Raw genomic sequence first — 12,684 nt, forward strand, 5'->3', positions numbered from 1 at the left:
GAAATAATCCAGATAGTGGCAACGATAATCAAGAGGAGGCTAGAGATTTTGGACTCAGGTTTCATGCAAGTAGTAGAAGTGGTCAGGTCTCCTTCAGGACTTGTATTTCTTATCTTTTTAAGGAGGTAGAACAGAGTAGGGGAGGTGAAGGGTTTGTGTTCTTAGAAGAAAGTCTGGAAACTCCCTCTCACTTCCGCTACTCCTGTGGCCATTAGGGTGAAAGTGCTGGAGAAACCAGAAAGAGGTGTGAGGATTTCAACATGGTTATCCTTCCAGGGTTAAACATAATGGTATACTCAGTGCTCTTCTGTGTGCTTGTGAGAAGAATGTGCCTATGCATACAGGTTTCCTAGACTCCAGTTATAATCCATTCATTAAGATGAAAAGTCCCATGGTGCTTGGGTGGCTCAGTCAGTTAGGTATCTGCCTCCAGCTAAGGTCATGATCTTGGGGTCCTTGGATGGAGCCCCACCTCAGGCTCCCTGCTCAGCGGGGAGCCTGCTTCTCCCTCTCCCTCTGCCACTCCCACTGTTTGGGCCTCCCCCCCTCGCCCTACTCTCTGTCAAATAAATAAATAATCTTTAAAAATATATATTTTAAAATAAGATCAAAAGTCCCTTTAAGGGTTCTCCTTCTTCTTTGTCTATCCAACCAGAAAACAAGCATGAAGCCTGTAAGAAAGCATGAGTGGGAGAGAAGGAAGGAAGGTGCATGTGGGCATGTGACTCAATGTTCTATGGAAAGGCTTGCCCTTGTGGCTGTTTCAGCTTCTAAGTGTTAGCAAAGTGAGGGCTGGGAGCACCAGCTACTCAGAGAGGCCCCTGTGGAAGTGGGGACAGTCAAAGGTCAGGAAGTGAGGGCTGAAAACAGTGCAGTGCTAGGAATGTGACAGTGGTCACTACTGTTGCATTCTTTGTTTTTTGGAGGTCCATAATACCAAGACCCTCTACAGTTTCAAACTGAGCTTGAGGCAAGAGAAAAAGAAAGAACAAGAATTGTCTCCTTCTACTGTGTATTCAACCCTGATCACACTGGCTACTCTCCTTGTCTTGACTTTTTGAAAAGAGTGGTAAGCCAAGCCTTTTTGAAAAGGTGGTAAGCCAAGAAGAGGCTTGGCAAATGGAAAAGCAGAGTGTAGGCAAGCCCTCAAAGGCCGATGAGACCCTCAGGGTGGTTTGTACATGTTCAGAAGTGGGGAAACCACATTTCCACTGATGTGGCAGATGAAGACTCTTGCCCCTTTTGCACCCTGCCCCCCTGCACCAGAAGCCCTGGTTTTCTTTCATTGGTCTCAGTACCCATCTATCCACAAACCTAAGACAATCTAAATAAAGATTGAGAAATAAATAAATAAATAAATAAATAAATAAATAAATAAATAAATATTGAGTTCTCCACAGCAGCTTTTCAAACACAGAACTGTCATCGACCACCAATATAATTTTATCACTGACAGGCCAACAGAACTGATGGCCTAGACTAGCCTAGCGACACAGGCCTGCAAATGCATGGTTGACTTTTTAGAAATCAGTTGCTGAAAACAGATGAACATAGAGGGGAGGGGGAAAAATGAGAGGAAGGCAAACCATAAGAGACTCTTAACTATAGAGAACAAACTGAGGTTTGCTGGAGGGATGTGGGTGGGAGATGGGTTAAATGGGAGATGGGTGTTAAGGAGGGCACTTTTTATGATGAGCCCTGGGTGTTATATGTAAGTGATGAATCACTGAATTCTCATGAAGCTAGTATTACACTATATGTTAACTAACCAGAATTTAAGTAAAAACTTGAAACATTAAAAAAAATCAATTGCTGATTGTCAGTTATCAGAACATGTCTTCAGCCATGTCCTTGATTACAACATACTGAATAAGCACGCCATATATTTTAATCAGAGCTATTTTCTGGGTTGTGTTACTGCTGTCCTTGACTAAAACTGCATCTCCTGTTTTCTAGCTGGAAGGTAAAACTACTATAAAACTGTAGGAATACTTAAGCTACGAAAAATGGGAGGAAATGTCACACCTCACACCAGGTATGATGCAGCAGGATAAGAAAGCACCAAATGAGACTCGTGCACAATTTTGAATACCTTGAGAGAGGTCAGTGTCACTGATAGACCAAAAAAGACATAAGTGACCCAGACCAGATTCGAAAAGGAGGAATAATGATGAATTGTTTGTGTTTATTATTTCAAGGTTTCTAATTCTGGAAACTAATTCAGTTCCTTTGATAGAGACACCAACAGATAAAAAAGGGAAAAATCTCACTGGAAGGAACTGTGACTTCACATTCAGGGTAAGAGTAAAGGGAGTTATATATTCTTGTCTCATTAGTAATCTACTTGTAAGTTGCTGTGCTTTGAGATGAAAGAGAATGTGATTTCTTAGAATGTGACAACAAAGACACAAGACAAAAGAGGTTGGTAAGTTGGACTTCACCAGAATTTAAAACTTCTGTGCTTTAAAAAACACTATCAAGAAAAAATAAAAGATTAACCCCTAGACTAGGAGAACATATTTGCAAATCATGTATCTTAAAAGTGAATCCTATCCAGGATGTGTAAAGACCACTTACAACTCAATAATAAAAAGATAAATAACCCCATTTTTTAGAAGGCAAAATATTTGGGGTTTTTTTAAACATTTTATTTATTTATTCATAGAGACAAAGAGACAGAGAGAGAGAGGCAGAGACACAGGCAGAGGGAGAAGCAGGCCCCATGCAGGGAGCCCAACGTGGGACTTCATCCCAGGTCTCCAGGATCACGCCCTGGACTGAAGGTGGCACTAAACCCCTGAGCCACCCGGGCTGCCCTAGAAGGCAAAATATTTGAATAGACATTTCTCCAACAAAGAGAGATAAATGGCTAGTAGCACATGAAAAGAAGCTCATAATTAGTCCTTTAGGAAACGCCAATCAAAACCATGATGGGATACTACTTCACACCCATTAGAATAGCAATTATCAAACAACAAGTATTAACAATAATGTACAAACCTTCTACAATGTTGAAGATTGGAACCTTCATACAATGTCAATGGGAATATAAAATGGTGCAGCCACTTTGGAAAACAGTTTAGAAGTTCCTCAGAATGAAACTTAGAGTTACCATATAACTCAGTCATCTGGATTATATGGTAACTCTGGTGGGTTATATAGTGACCACTAATGTATACAAAGCTTCTTTGCAGAATGATGAATATGTTCTAAAATGGTTGCACAACTCAGTAAATATACTAAAAATTGAATTATAAATTTTGAAATATAATTTTGTTGAATTATAAATTTTACATGGGTAAAATTAGTGGTATATAAAATATATTTCATAAGGGTCTTAAAAGTCAACATGAATGAGGGAATGGCTACCATGTTCACATTAAAAAACAACAACAACAACAACAAAAAAAAACAGGTTTGTCACTGTTTCCTTTGAGAAATGTTTGGTAGCTATAGTCAATCAAGTTTTAACTTTAAGTCTTCACTAAAATTACTTACCAGAATCGGAGGCTGGATAGCCCATTGCTATTACCAGAAATGATTAACTTTTGATGCACTAGTAATCTCTGGAGAAAAGGAAACATAGGGGTCTCAGTAGGGATCCCTCAAATGATCATGTGATTTCTGAAAAACCACTAGTCTGAGTTATCAGCATGTTAACTCTGGAGATGGTTGGTGTAACACCAAACACCCTGAAAGAACATATAACCATATGTATTATAATAAAGACCACATCCTTAGCTCAGAAGAAAAAACATATTTGCAATAAAAAGCATATTGAATATTGTTCCTTAAAAAAAATATATATATATATATATATATATATATTGTTCCTTGAGGGACTGAGGTTCATCTGTCTTAAAGAAAGACATTCCTCAGTGTTAGAACAAAATAGCCATGTCTGACTACCATTTTCCTTTATCTAAATCCAGAAAGAAGGAAGAAAGTGGGGCAGGGAGAGGGAGGGAAAGAGAGAGGGAAGGAGGATGGGAGGAAAGGGAAACTCAGTATCTTTCTTGTATCTCAAGATGTATAATCAAACAATCAAGGGAAACACAGAGGGCTGAAAAGACCAGACACTCCCTACCCCCACCTTCTCTGTCTCCACACCTGCCACAGACTTCAGAGAGGGGCACAATAAATTATCCTCCACAAAATGGGGAAGGAAAATCTAGCAGGAGCTTATTAATAAATAAGACTCTCTCCTGCATCTCCACTTGCCCTTGTCCTGTTAGTCCTTATATAACCCAAGGAGATAATTAGAAAAAACTGTGGTTGCTGACCAGTTTTTTTTTTTTTTCAAAGCTCTAATTTAAATCGCAACAGTTCCATTAGAGGATATGGAAGACGGTATTACTGCTGATGAAAGCTAGAATCCTCCAAATTCCTCCCGAGACATGTTAGAGTCTCTTTTTTGGACTGTGTTCTGAAGGCAAGAAGGTCCTCTTGCCCCCACCCACACTACAGAGTTGTCCTTTCCTCCCTCAGTTGTCCTAGCATAGGAAAGCATACCCACTGGTTATGAGCAATTATTCACTGTTCTCACTTGTGTTTCATTTCTGAAGGCTCAACTTTGAAATTGGAAAGAAAGAAAACCACATCCTTTGTACCCTCAATATATAGATACAGTCAGTCAAGAACTAACACAGATTTCCATGCCAATTGATGTGGGGACAGCAGCCACAATGAGGAACTCCTGCACGTTTCCGGCATCCTCTTTCTCCATTGCTATTTTTCTCCTGCTGGTTCCTGGAGGTAAGATTGATTCTCATCATTTCCATTATATCCATCAAGCAAAGTGGAGCAGACTTTCAGCAAACTTTTGGCAATAATAGGTAGATATAAGAGGAGATATTTGTTCCCCATGCTTTAATATTCTCCCTTGGGTTCTATATCTTTATTTTAGAAGGAAAAAAATCTTTCTTTCCTCTTTAAAATTTCTTCACAAAAAAATAATAGAACCACTGGTGCTTACTGCTGCCAATTTATGACTTGAAAGTTGCCAAAAAGACAATGTCAACGCAACCAAATAAACAAAAATGCATGAGTGAGGAAAATAGATAGTACCTCTCAGGAAAGGAATAGTGGCGTTCTTTCCTTTCTTGCTGCAGAAAATACCTAGATGGTTCTAAACAAAAGTTAAAAAAAAAAAAAAAAAACCTGACTTGACTTAGGTCACCCAAAACAAATCAGAAACGATCTGAATTTATATCATTTCTCTAGGCTAGTGTGCCATTGGGAATGTCACCACACTGACTCTTTGGAAGTGCTATGATATTTTGTATTACGTTAATTCTTTGGCATACTAAGTAGTAATCAACATGCCTGGTTTTAGATGAACTACATGGGCATCAATCTGAAATGCTGTGAAGCTCATGGCATTATCAGAAGATGGGTTATAGCCCCTGAGTGGCTTTAGATTTTCCTTGAAAACCTTCTGCTCTATGGCTGCCTAAAGTGCACTGACAAGAAGCAACCATGGCTTCATCCCAAGGTCTGTCAACTTTTGGAGGTGGGAATGGTGGTCAGGGGTTGGTGCAAAAACCTGTCTCACCAGGAATTCCCAAGAAAGTTCTATGGTTTATCTTGCACCTAAAAATGAGAAGAAATTTTTAAAATAAGATTGCAGCACATTTGGGACAAAAGGGCAGGCATAGCATAAGCATGGCATAGTATGACTGTGTTCAGGCATGTTAAATCCTCCACAACATTGAAAACAGAGTGGATTTAAAAAATCCAGTTACAGCTTTTCTTAAACGGAAACAACAAAGGCAGCTTGTTCTGCAATGCTTTGTTTCCTGTGGTCAAAGAGAGCAATGTGGGCCCATAAAAAGGATAGATAGAGCAAAGTAAGACTTGATGCTCTGGCCCAGCAGTCTCAACTCTCCCACACATTAGAATACTCTGGAGGTCTTTTTAAACAATACTTACATCCAGCCCCAGCTCCCGAGATTCTCATTTATTTTGATTCTGGGTGAGGAACAAGAATTGCTAGTTTCCAAAAGTTTCTCACCTGCTCTAACCTCTACCTTTACCCTTTTAGGGATGATTGGTTGCAGATGTTGACTTTTTTTTTTTTTTCTGAGGCTGGTGGATGTGCTCACCAAGCAAGTGATTCTGTCAAATAAAGTTATTCTATTGAGTTTATGACTTCTGCAACCCACAAGGTCCAAAGATGCGCCTTTAAAAATCTTTCCATGCATGACTCACCCAAGGAAAAGCTGATATGGGAGGGAAGTTTTCTGGGCTTCTTGTCCTTTAACTGTTAAAGCCTCATCTTTCCCCTTCCCAACATGCTTCTGGAAATTGGAGCCCTCGGGACCACTCTTCCCCTTCCCTCGCCCTCATCTTTCGCATCTTACTGTGACTTTGGCAGGGAGTCGGCATTATTAAGGGAGCAAAAGGCACTGTGCCCTATTTAAGAAACCATGAGTCTCAGCCAGTGGCCAAAAGAAATATTTTAGGAGAATCCAAGAACATCTGGCACAGGAGGTGAAGGACTAAATGTGTATCACAGAGGCACGGGATTGCTAAACCATCATGGGTGGTATGCCTGTGTGCAGGCCTATTGTCTCTAATAATGAACAGGAGCTGTACTCCTGCTCTGTCATCAAGGAAATTTGACTAAGGCACAGTTCTCTCCTTCCAGCATCTTCTCTCCTCCCGTCTCCTACCTCATTGGAAAAGCTGTTGGGTTAAACCGTGTATTTCAGTCTGCAGGTTGAAGGGGAGCCCAAGGTGGCATAGATACATTTTTTAAGATTTTATTTATTTATTCATGAGACACACAGAGAGAGAGGCAGAGACATAGAGGGAGAAGCAGGCTCCACACAGGGAGCCTGATGTGGGACTCAATCCCAGGACCCCAGGATCTTGACCTGAGCCAAAGGCAGATGCTCAATCACTGAGCCACCCAGGCACCCCAGGGCAGTAGATATTATTCTTCAACTTATGAATGAGGAGAGTACAAATCTCAATGAAACAGAGTCTCACAAGGACCAAAGAACTTATAGGTAGGGGCACAACAAAAAGCTTATCAGTTTATAAGCTGTGTGTTTTTACAAAAACAAAAGGGCAGTTTTCCAGCCTCTAAAAACTATTCTGTTTCCACCAGATTAATACTCAGCCAGAAGGGAGGAAGGGGGAGTGCACTCAAGGTTGTCATCATCACTAGCATCTCCTTAGCAACTGTGCCAAACCATTGCACAGCTTTTTGCCCTTTGCAAGCCCTGAGGCTCGAGGTCAGAGTTTGTGGCATATTTCCAGCCTGATAATCCCTAGAATGCCAATGGCATAGCTTCCATGGATGAAAGAACAGACTCCTCTCAGGGAGTCCAACAGGAATGGGATTTACATCTGCATGAGGGGAGAGTGGGGGGATGCTGTGTCACCTGTTTCCTCTCCAAGCAGGAAAAGTATTTCTGGTCTTAGGAACATAACTTTAAGTAGAGCTCTTTAAGGTGGGCACTGATAGGAGTTGTCTTTTTTCTTTTTAACAGATTTCTGTGTAGAAATTATTGGAGGAAATCAAGTGAGTCCTCATTCAAGACCCTACATGGTGCTACTTAAAGGCAAAAAAATATGTGCTGGAGCCCTGATTGCAGAAGACTGGGTATTGACAGCAGCTCACTGTGTCCTGTAAGTGCTTGGGTTCTGAAAAATGTTTGTGGAGATATTCTCATTTAGGGGAATATTAATAAAGAGAATAAATCTCACTAAAACCACAGGAAGCTCACATATATCTTCACATCACTTAAATCTCTGGGAAACTGCTTTACCCCCACAGGGAGGTTAAGCCCAGACTCGGCCCCAAAGTATCAGCCATTGAGGAATCCCCAGTAAGCACCCACATGCTTTGTGTCAGACTTCTATAGAGCTGCTGGGTCTGGATGCTGCAAGGCTTTGCTTCTGGTCTTGACTTCATAACTAGAGAGAATTAACCACAGTATGGGAGGGTAAAATTAAATGTCTCCTCGGGAACCTGAACACAACAGTCAAGTGAAGAAAGCTTGTTTCTAAAACCTTTATGAACTTCTCTCACACCTTAGCCATCTCTTAACCCTTGCTGACCACTACCTTCAAAGCTCTTCCAGTCCTAGCCTTTCCTCCGTTCCCTAAATCAAGCCCCTCAACCTGGGCTGCCCAATATAGTGGCTACTGTCATATTGATTATTTGAATTTACATGTGGATCTATGAATTTAAATTAAAGTTAAATATAATTACAAATTTAGTTCCTTGTTGACACTGGCCACAATTCAGGCCCTCAGTAGCCACATATGATTAGTGGCTACCACATTGGACAGGGCAGATGTATAGAACATTTCATCATCAAGGTATGCTCTACTGAAACTACTGTTCTAGTTTCTTAGGTGAAACTCACATCAGCTGACATAATAGAAAAATGACAGTGTGACTATCTGGTTGGTTTCATTTATACTAGGTTGTGAATGATGATAACCTTAATTATTAACACACCAGAGAGTATTTTTTTAAGTAGGCTCCATGCCCAACATGGAGCTTGAACTCACAACCCTGAGATCAAAAGGTGCAGGTTCTACTTAACTGAGCCAGCCAGGGGACCCCTGAGTATTTTGATTTTATTAACCAAAATGAACCTTTAGCAGGGAGTAAAACAAAGAAAGAATCCTGGGCCCCTGCTTCAGATCACCATCCCCCCAATATAGACACACTCAGTGCCATGCAAATAGGGTCCTTCATCGGGCAGACATATTTCTGAAAGTTTTCCCATTTGAGTGTGTTGTTCTCTTACAAAGATCACTTCAGTGCATTCCTCTATAACTACTGGGTGCCTTTTACTTCCATCTCTAGGCTCCTGAGACCTTTGTTTTCCAGTATTTGGTAACCTGACTTTATCAAGGCTCAAGGAGAATGAGGAGGCCTAGATGCCATGGAATTCTCTTGTATGTTTTTCGGAGAACCTAGTTTAGCAGGTGACAAAGAAGCTCATGGTGACGATACTAGATTCATAAACAACTTCTTATTCTTTAAAGTACATGTTTTTTTCTTTCTGAGCTACAAACAAGTAATGCCACAGATTGTATATTTACAAATGAGACAGTAAGGCTGTCACTTAATAGGCTCAGCTCCTGACATAAAGAGTAAACCCAGTTAATAGTGTTGTGTCTGTTTTCAGGGACAAAAATTCCCAGGTCATTCTTGGAGCTCACTCAATCACCAAGAAGGAGTCGGAAAAACAGATAATGTTTGTTAAGAAAGAGTTTCCCTATCCGTGCTTTGACACGGACACACATGAGGGGGATCTGAAACTTTTACAGGTATGTACCTTTAAATGACTTCAAAGTCACAGAACCTCCTCTGGCCTCCAAGATGGAAATTCTTTCTTTCCTCTGTGCCCTCTACCTAAAGACCATAGCTACATAATGGAGTCCGCCAAAGGTTGGGCTAGAATTTAAGTGGAAATATGAACATTTAAATGCTCTCATTTTGTTAAGTCTTCATGATTGTCTTCTAACAGCTGAAGAAAAAAGCAAAAGTTAATAAAAAAGTGAGTATCCTCCGGCTCCCCAAGAGGGGGGATGATGTGAAACCGGGAACCATGTGTCGAGTCGCAGGCTGGGGAAGAATTCACAATAACTCCCCTCAGTCTGACACTCTGAGAGAAGTCAATATCACCGTCATAAACAGAAGAATCTGCAATGATGAAAAGCACTATAATTATAATCCTGTGATTGGACTGAATATGATCTGTGCCGGCAGCCTCAATGGTGGAAAAGACTCGTGCAACGTAAGTGAAATAAGATCCCATGTTGTAGCTGTTGGAGTAAGTCAGGCAGATAAAGAACACGTCACATCATGCTTTGTCTTGTTACGGCGTTGGCTTCCACAAGGTCCTAGTGCTTTTTTTAATGGAAATTTTATAAAACGCCAAATAAATTAATGTTCTCAGCTCAAATAAGTTGCTCATCAGAAATGAGTTCATTACAGATGCATGGGTTGACCTACTACATCTTGATGTTACATAAACACACACACACAGACACTGAAAAGCAGTTGTTTTCTCGTTTTTCATACAAAAGTATACAGATCTCAGTTTGGAAATATGTACCATCCAGGAGAGCTGAAGTCAGGGTTCCTCTAGGGCTTTCAGTGCTGTTTCCCCCACCTCAACACTCCCCTCAAAATTCACCTGCCATGTAACCAAGCAAGTCTGAAATGCCTGTCCTTTCCAAGCCTGACTACGGATCTCTGGCCAGATTCTACAGCTCCCTAGAGCCAAGCTCAGTCCCCAGGAAGCAACTTCCAAATGTGACCCATGCAGAGACTGTGCAAGCGTCCGTCCCAGAGTTCCCTGAGAAGCACCAGGCCAGGGCCCTGCTTAAAGATTGAAGTAGCAGAGACACCTTACAAAATTTTAAGCCAAGTTTATCATTTCTCACCTTTCCCAAAGACCCTGTAAGGGCCTCCTCTGAAGAGGAGTTGCAATGTAGGTTGTCTGGGAGTTTGAGTCAGAGACTGAGAGATCCAGGGAGCTCTGTTCTTCCCAGAAGCTTGTCCAAACACCTGCAGAATCTGAATGGCTTGATTTCAGGACCAAGGCTAGGCAAATCCCAGGAAGAGATAACATTCGTCCTCTATACCTTTCCACTTTCTCTCCTTTGCTCTCCCTCCTCCTTCCTCCCCTCCCCTCATCCATCACGCTGGCAATGCAGGAACCCAGAACTTCCATGCCCTTGGAACCACAGGAAACATCCTGAGGCCAAAGCAGCATCCCAGTATGCCTGTCCCTCTCCACAGCCACCCTCTAGGGTCAAAGCTTAGTGATCATTCTTCCATTCTCTTAGTGCCCAAGACCCCCTTAGAATTGGCCGTGGATGAAATAAACCTAAAGGACTCATTATGAAAATTTCATGCCCCGTGTGACGTATATCTGTCCGGGAGGGGTCCCAGGCTCTCACATATTTCCTTAGTTCATACACTCATCGGCCAATTTTTGCCTGAAAAGGAGGGATTGCTGATGCCTTCATATGACTGGGAAGGAGTTGGGCCCTCAGAACCTGGCATTCGCAGAGCTCTATGTATGTGCCTCAGTGGTCATCTGTCTAGCACCCATGATCTTCCCTAAAGCCAGAGCAGTGAAATGTCCACTTTGGACTCTAGATCTCAAATACATTTAAATATGCTGATTCTAGAGTTCCATGCAGGGTCACACAGTAGATGGCACAGTCAGGACATAAAGCAGTGACTCACAGCTAACTGAAGCCTCTCTGCTGGAGGAGCCCGTTAGCTCTGAAGTATAATCACTGGTTTCCAGGAGCTCTCATCTAGTGTCAGATGCTCCAAAGGGATTTAGGGGAGCAATTTCTGTTTCTTTGACAGGATGAAGGGAAAAGTTGCTTTGGTTTTGTTCCTTTGGGAAAACAGTTAATGTGCTAGAGAAACTAGAAAACATGGTGCTTACTCTTTGCTTCAACATCCCATCTGCATTAGACCATTTACCCCTTGAGTTATTAAGCATTTTAAGAAAATAACAAATAGGAGGGCTTCCTTTCTAAAGCAGAATCAGTCTCAAAATTATCGGATAACATAAGCAACAATACAAGTTTTATTTTACATTCACTGGTTCATAAATAAATTAAGTATGCCAATTTTAACATATTAAAATATTTCCAAATATTTTGGGCTCTTCAGCACTAATTTTCATTTAAGTCAAGGTTGATCTTAACTCCACATTGAATGTTGCACGTTAAATAGAATTTTTTCCGTTTACCAGTGATCATGTTCCGTGCTGATCCCCACTACCTCTCTTGTTTTCTTCCAGGGAGATTCTGGAAGCCCTTTGATATGTGAGGGTATTTTTAGAGGCGTTACTGCTTTTGGCCTTCCAGGGAAATGCGGAGACCCTCGAGGACCCGGCATCTATACTTTTCTGTCACAGAAGTATCTCAGCTGGATAAATAAGACTATGAAGGGGGTAGTTTAGATAATTGTATTTCATTTCATCTGCTGTCACTTCTTTTTTCACTGTTTGCTTCAAATTTTTATTTACATTCCAGTTAGTTAACATGTAGTATAGTATCGGTTTCGAGAGTAGAATTTTGTGATTCATCATTTACAGGATGGGCACCTGCTGTGATTTCTTACTCTTAGCATAAATAAAATCAATTTATGTAATTGGACCCATTTCTCCTTTAACTTTAGTGGGCAGAAGATCTGCACTGGCAAAGTGAAGCAGAGTGATATGACAACCTTATGGATATTGCAAAGGAGAGATGAGGGAACCAATGTCAACAGTGTCGTCCATGTGTCAATCGGCATACGTACTTTGCTTGAATAACTCATTGTCCCAATGAGCAGGAGTGACGATAAGGTCATATCTGTCTAGTAATAAATACAGTGATGGGCTCAGCAATTCTGCAGGAAACAGGAACAGCCATTCTGGAGCATTTGGGTTAAAAGGAAATGAGTTTGCACTTCTAAGGCCATTACACCACATCCACATGTGCTGTCTATATATCCATTTATCTGTAAGAACTTGAGTCTAAGAAAGAACTAGGGGAGGAAATATCTTATAGTGTTTTCCAAAGGCAAGTGAGAAGTAGAAATTAAAATTCTAGGGGCATCTGGGTGGCTCAGTGTTTGAGTATCTGCCTTCAGCTCAGGTCGTGATCCCAGGGTCCTGGGATCGAATCCTCCATCAGGCT

At 41.2% G+C, this 12,684-nt stretch overlaps 1 protein-coding gene across 1 annotated transcript; it reads left to right on the forward strand.

Moving 5' to 3' along the window:
- The first annotated feature begins 4,599 nt into the window (after window positions 1-4,599).
- Window positions 4,600-12,159, forward strand: GZMA (granzyme A). Its single transcript, XM_077897794.1, has 5 exons — window positions 4,600-4,755; window positions 7,500-7,638; window positions 9,156-9,297; window positions 9,498-9,767; window positions 11,802-12,159. Exons 1-5 carry the CDS (start codon window positions 4,656-4,658, stop codon window positions 11,961-11,963), a joined length of 813 nt encoding a protein of 270 aa, XP_077753920.1. The 5' UTR covers window positions 4,600-4,655; the 3' UTR covers window positions 11,964-12,159.
- The last annotated feature ends 525 nt before the right edge of the window (window positions 12,160-12,684 follow it).

The sequence above is a fragment of the Canis aureus genome, chromosome 5, assembly GCF_053574225.1.
Source record: "Canis aureus isolate CA01 chromosome 5, VMU_Caureus_v.1.0, whole genome shotgun sequence".
In the NCBI taxonomy this organism is placed as follows: Eukaryota; Metazoa; Chordata; class Mammalia; order Carnivora; family Canidae; genus Canis; species Canis aureus.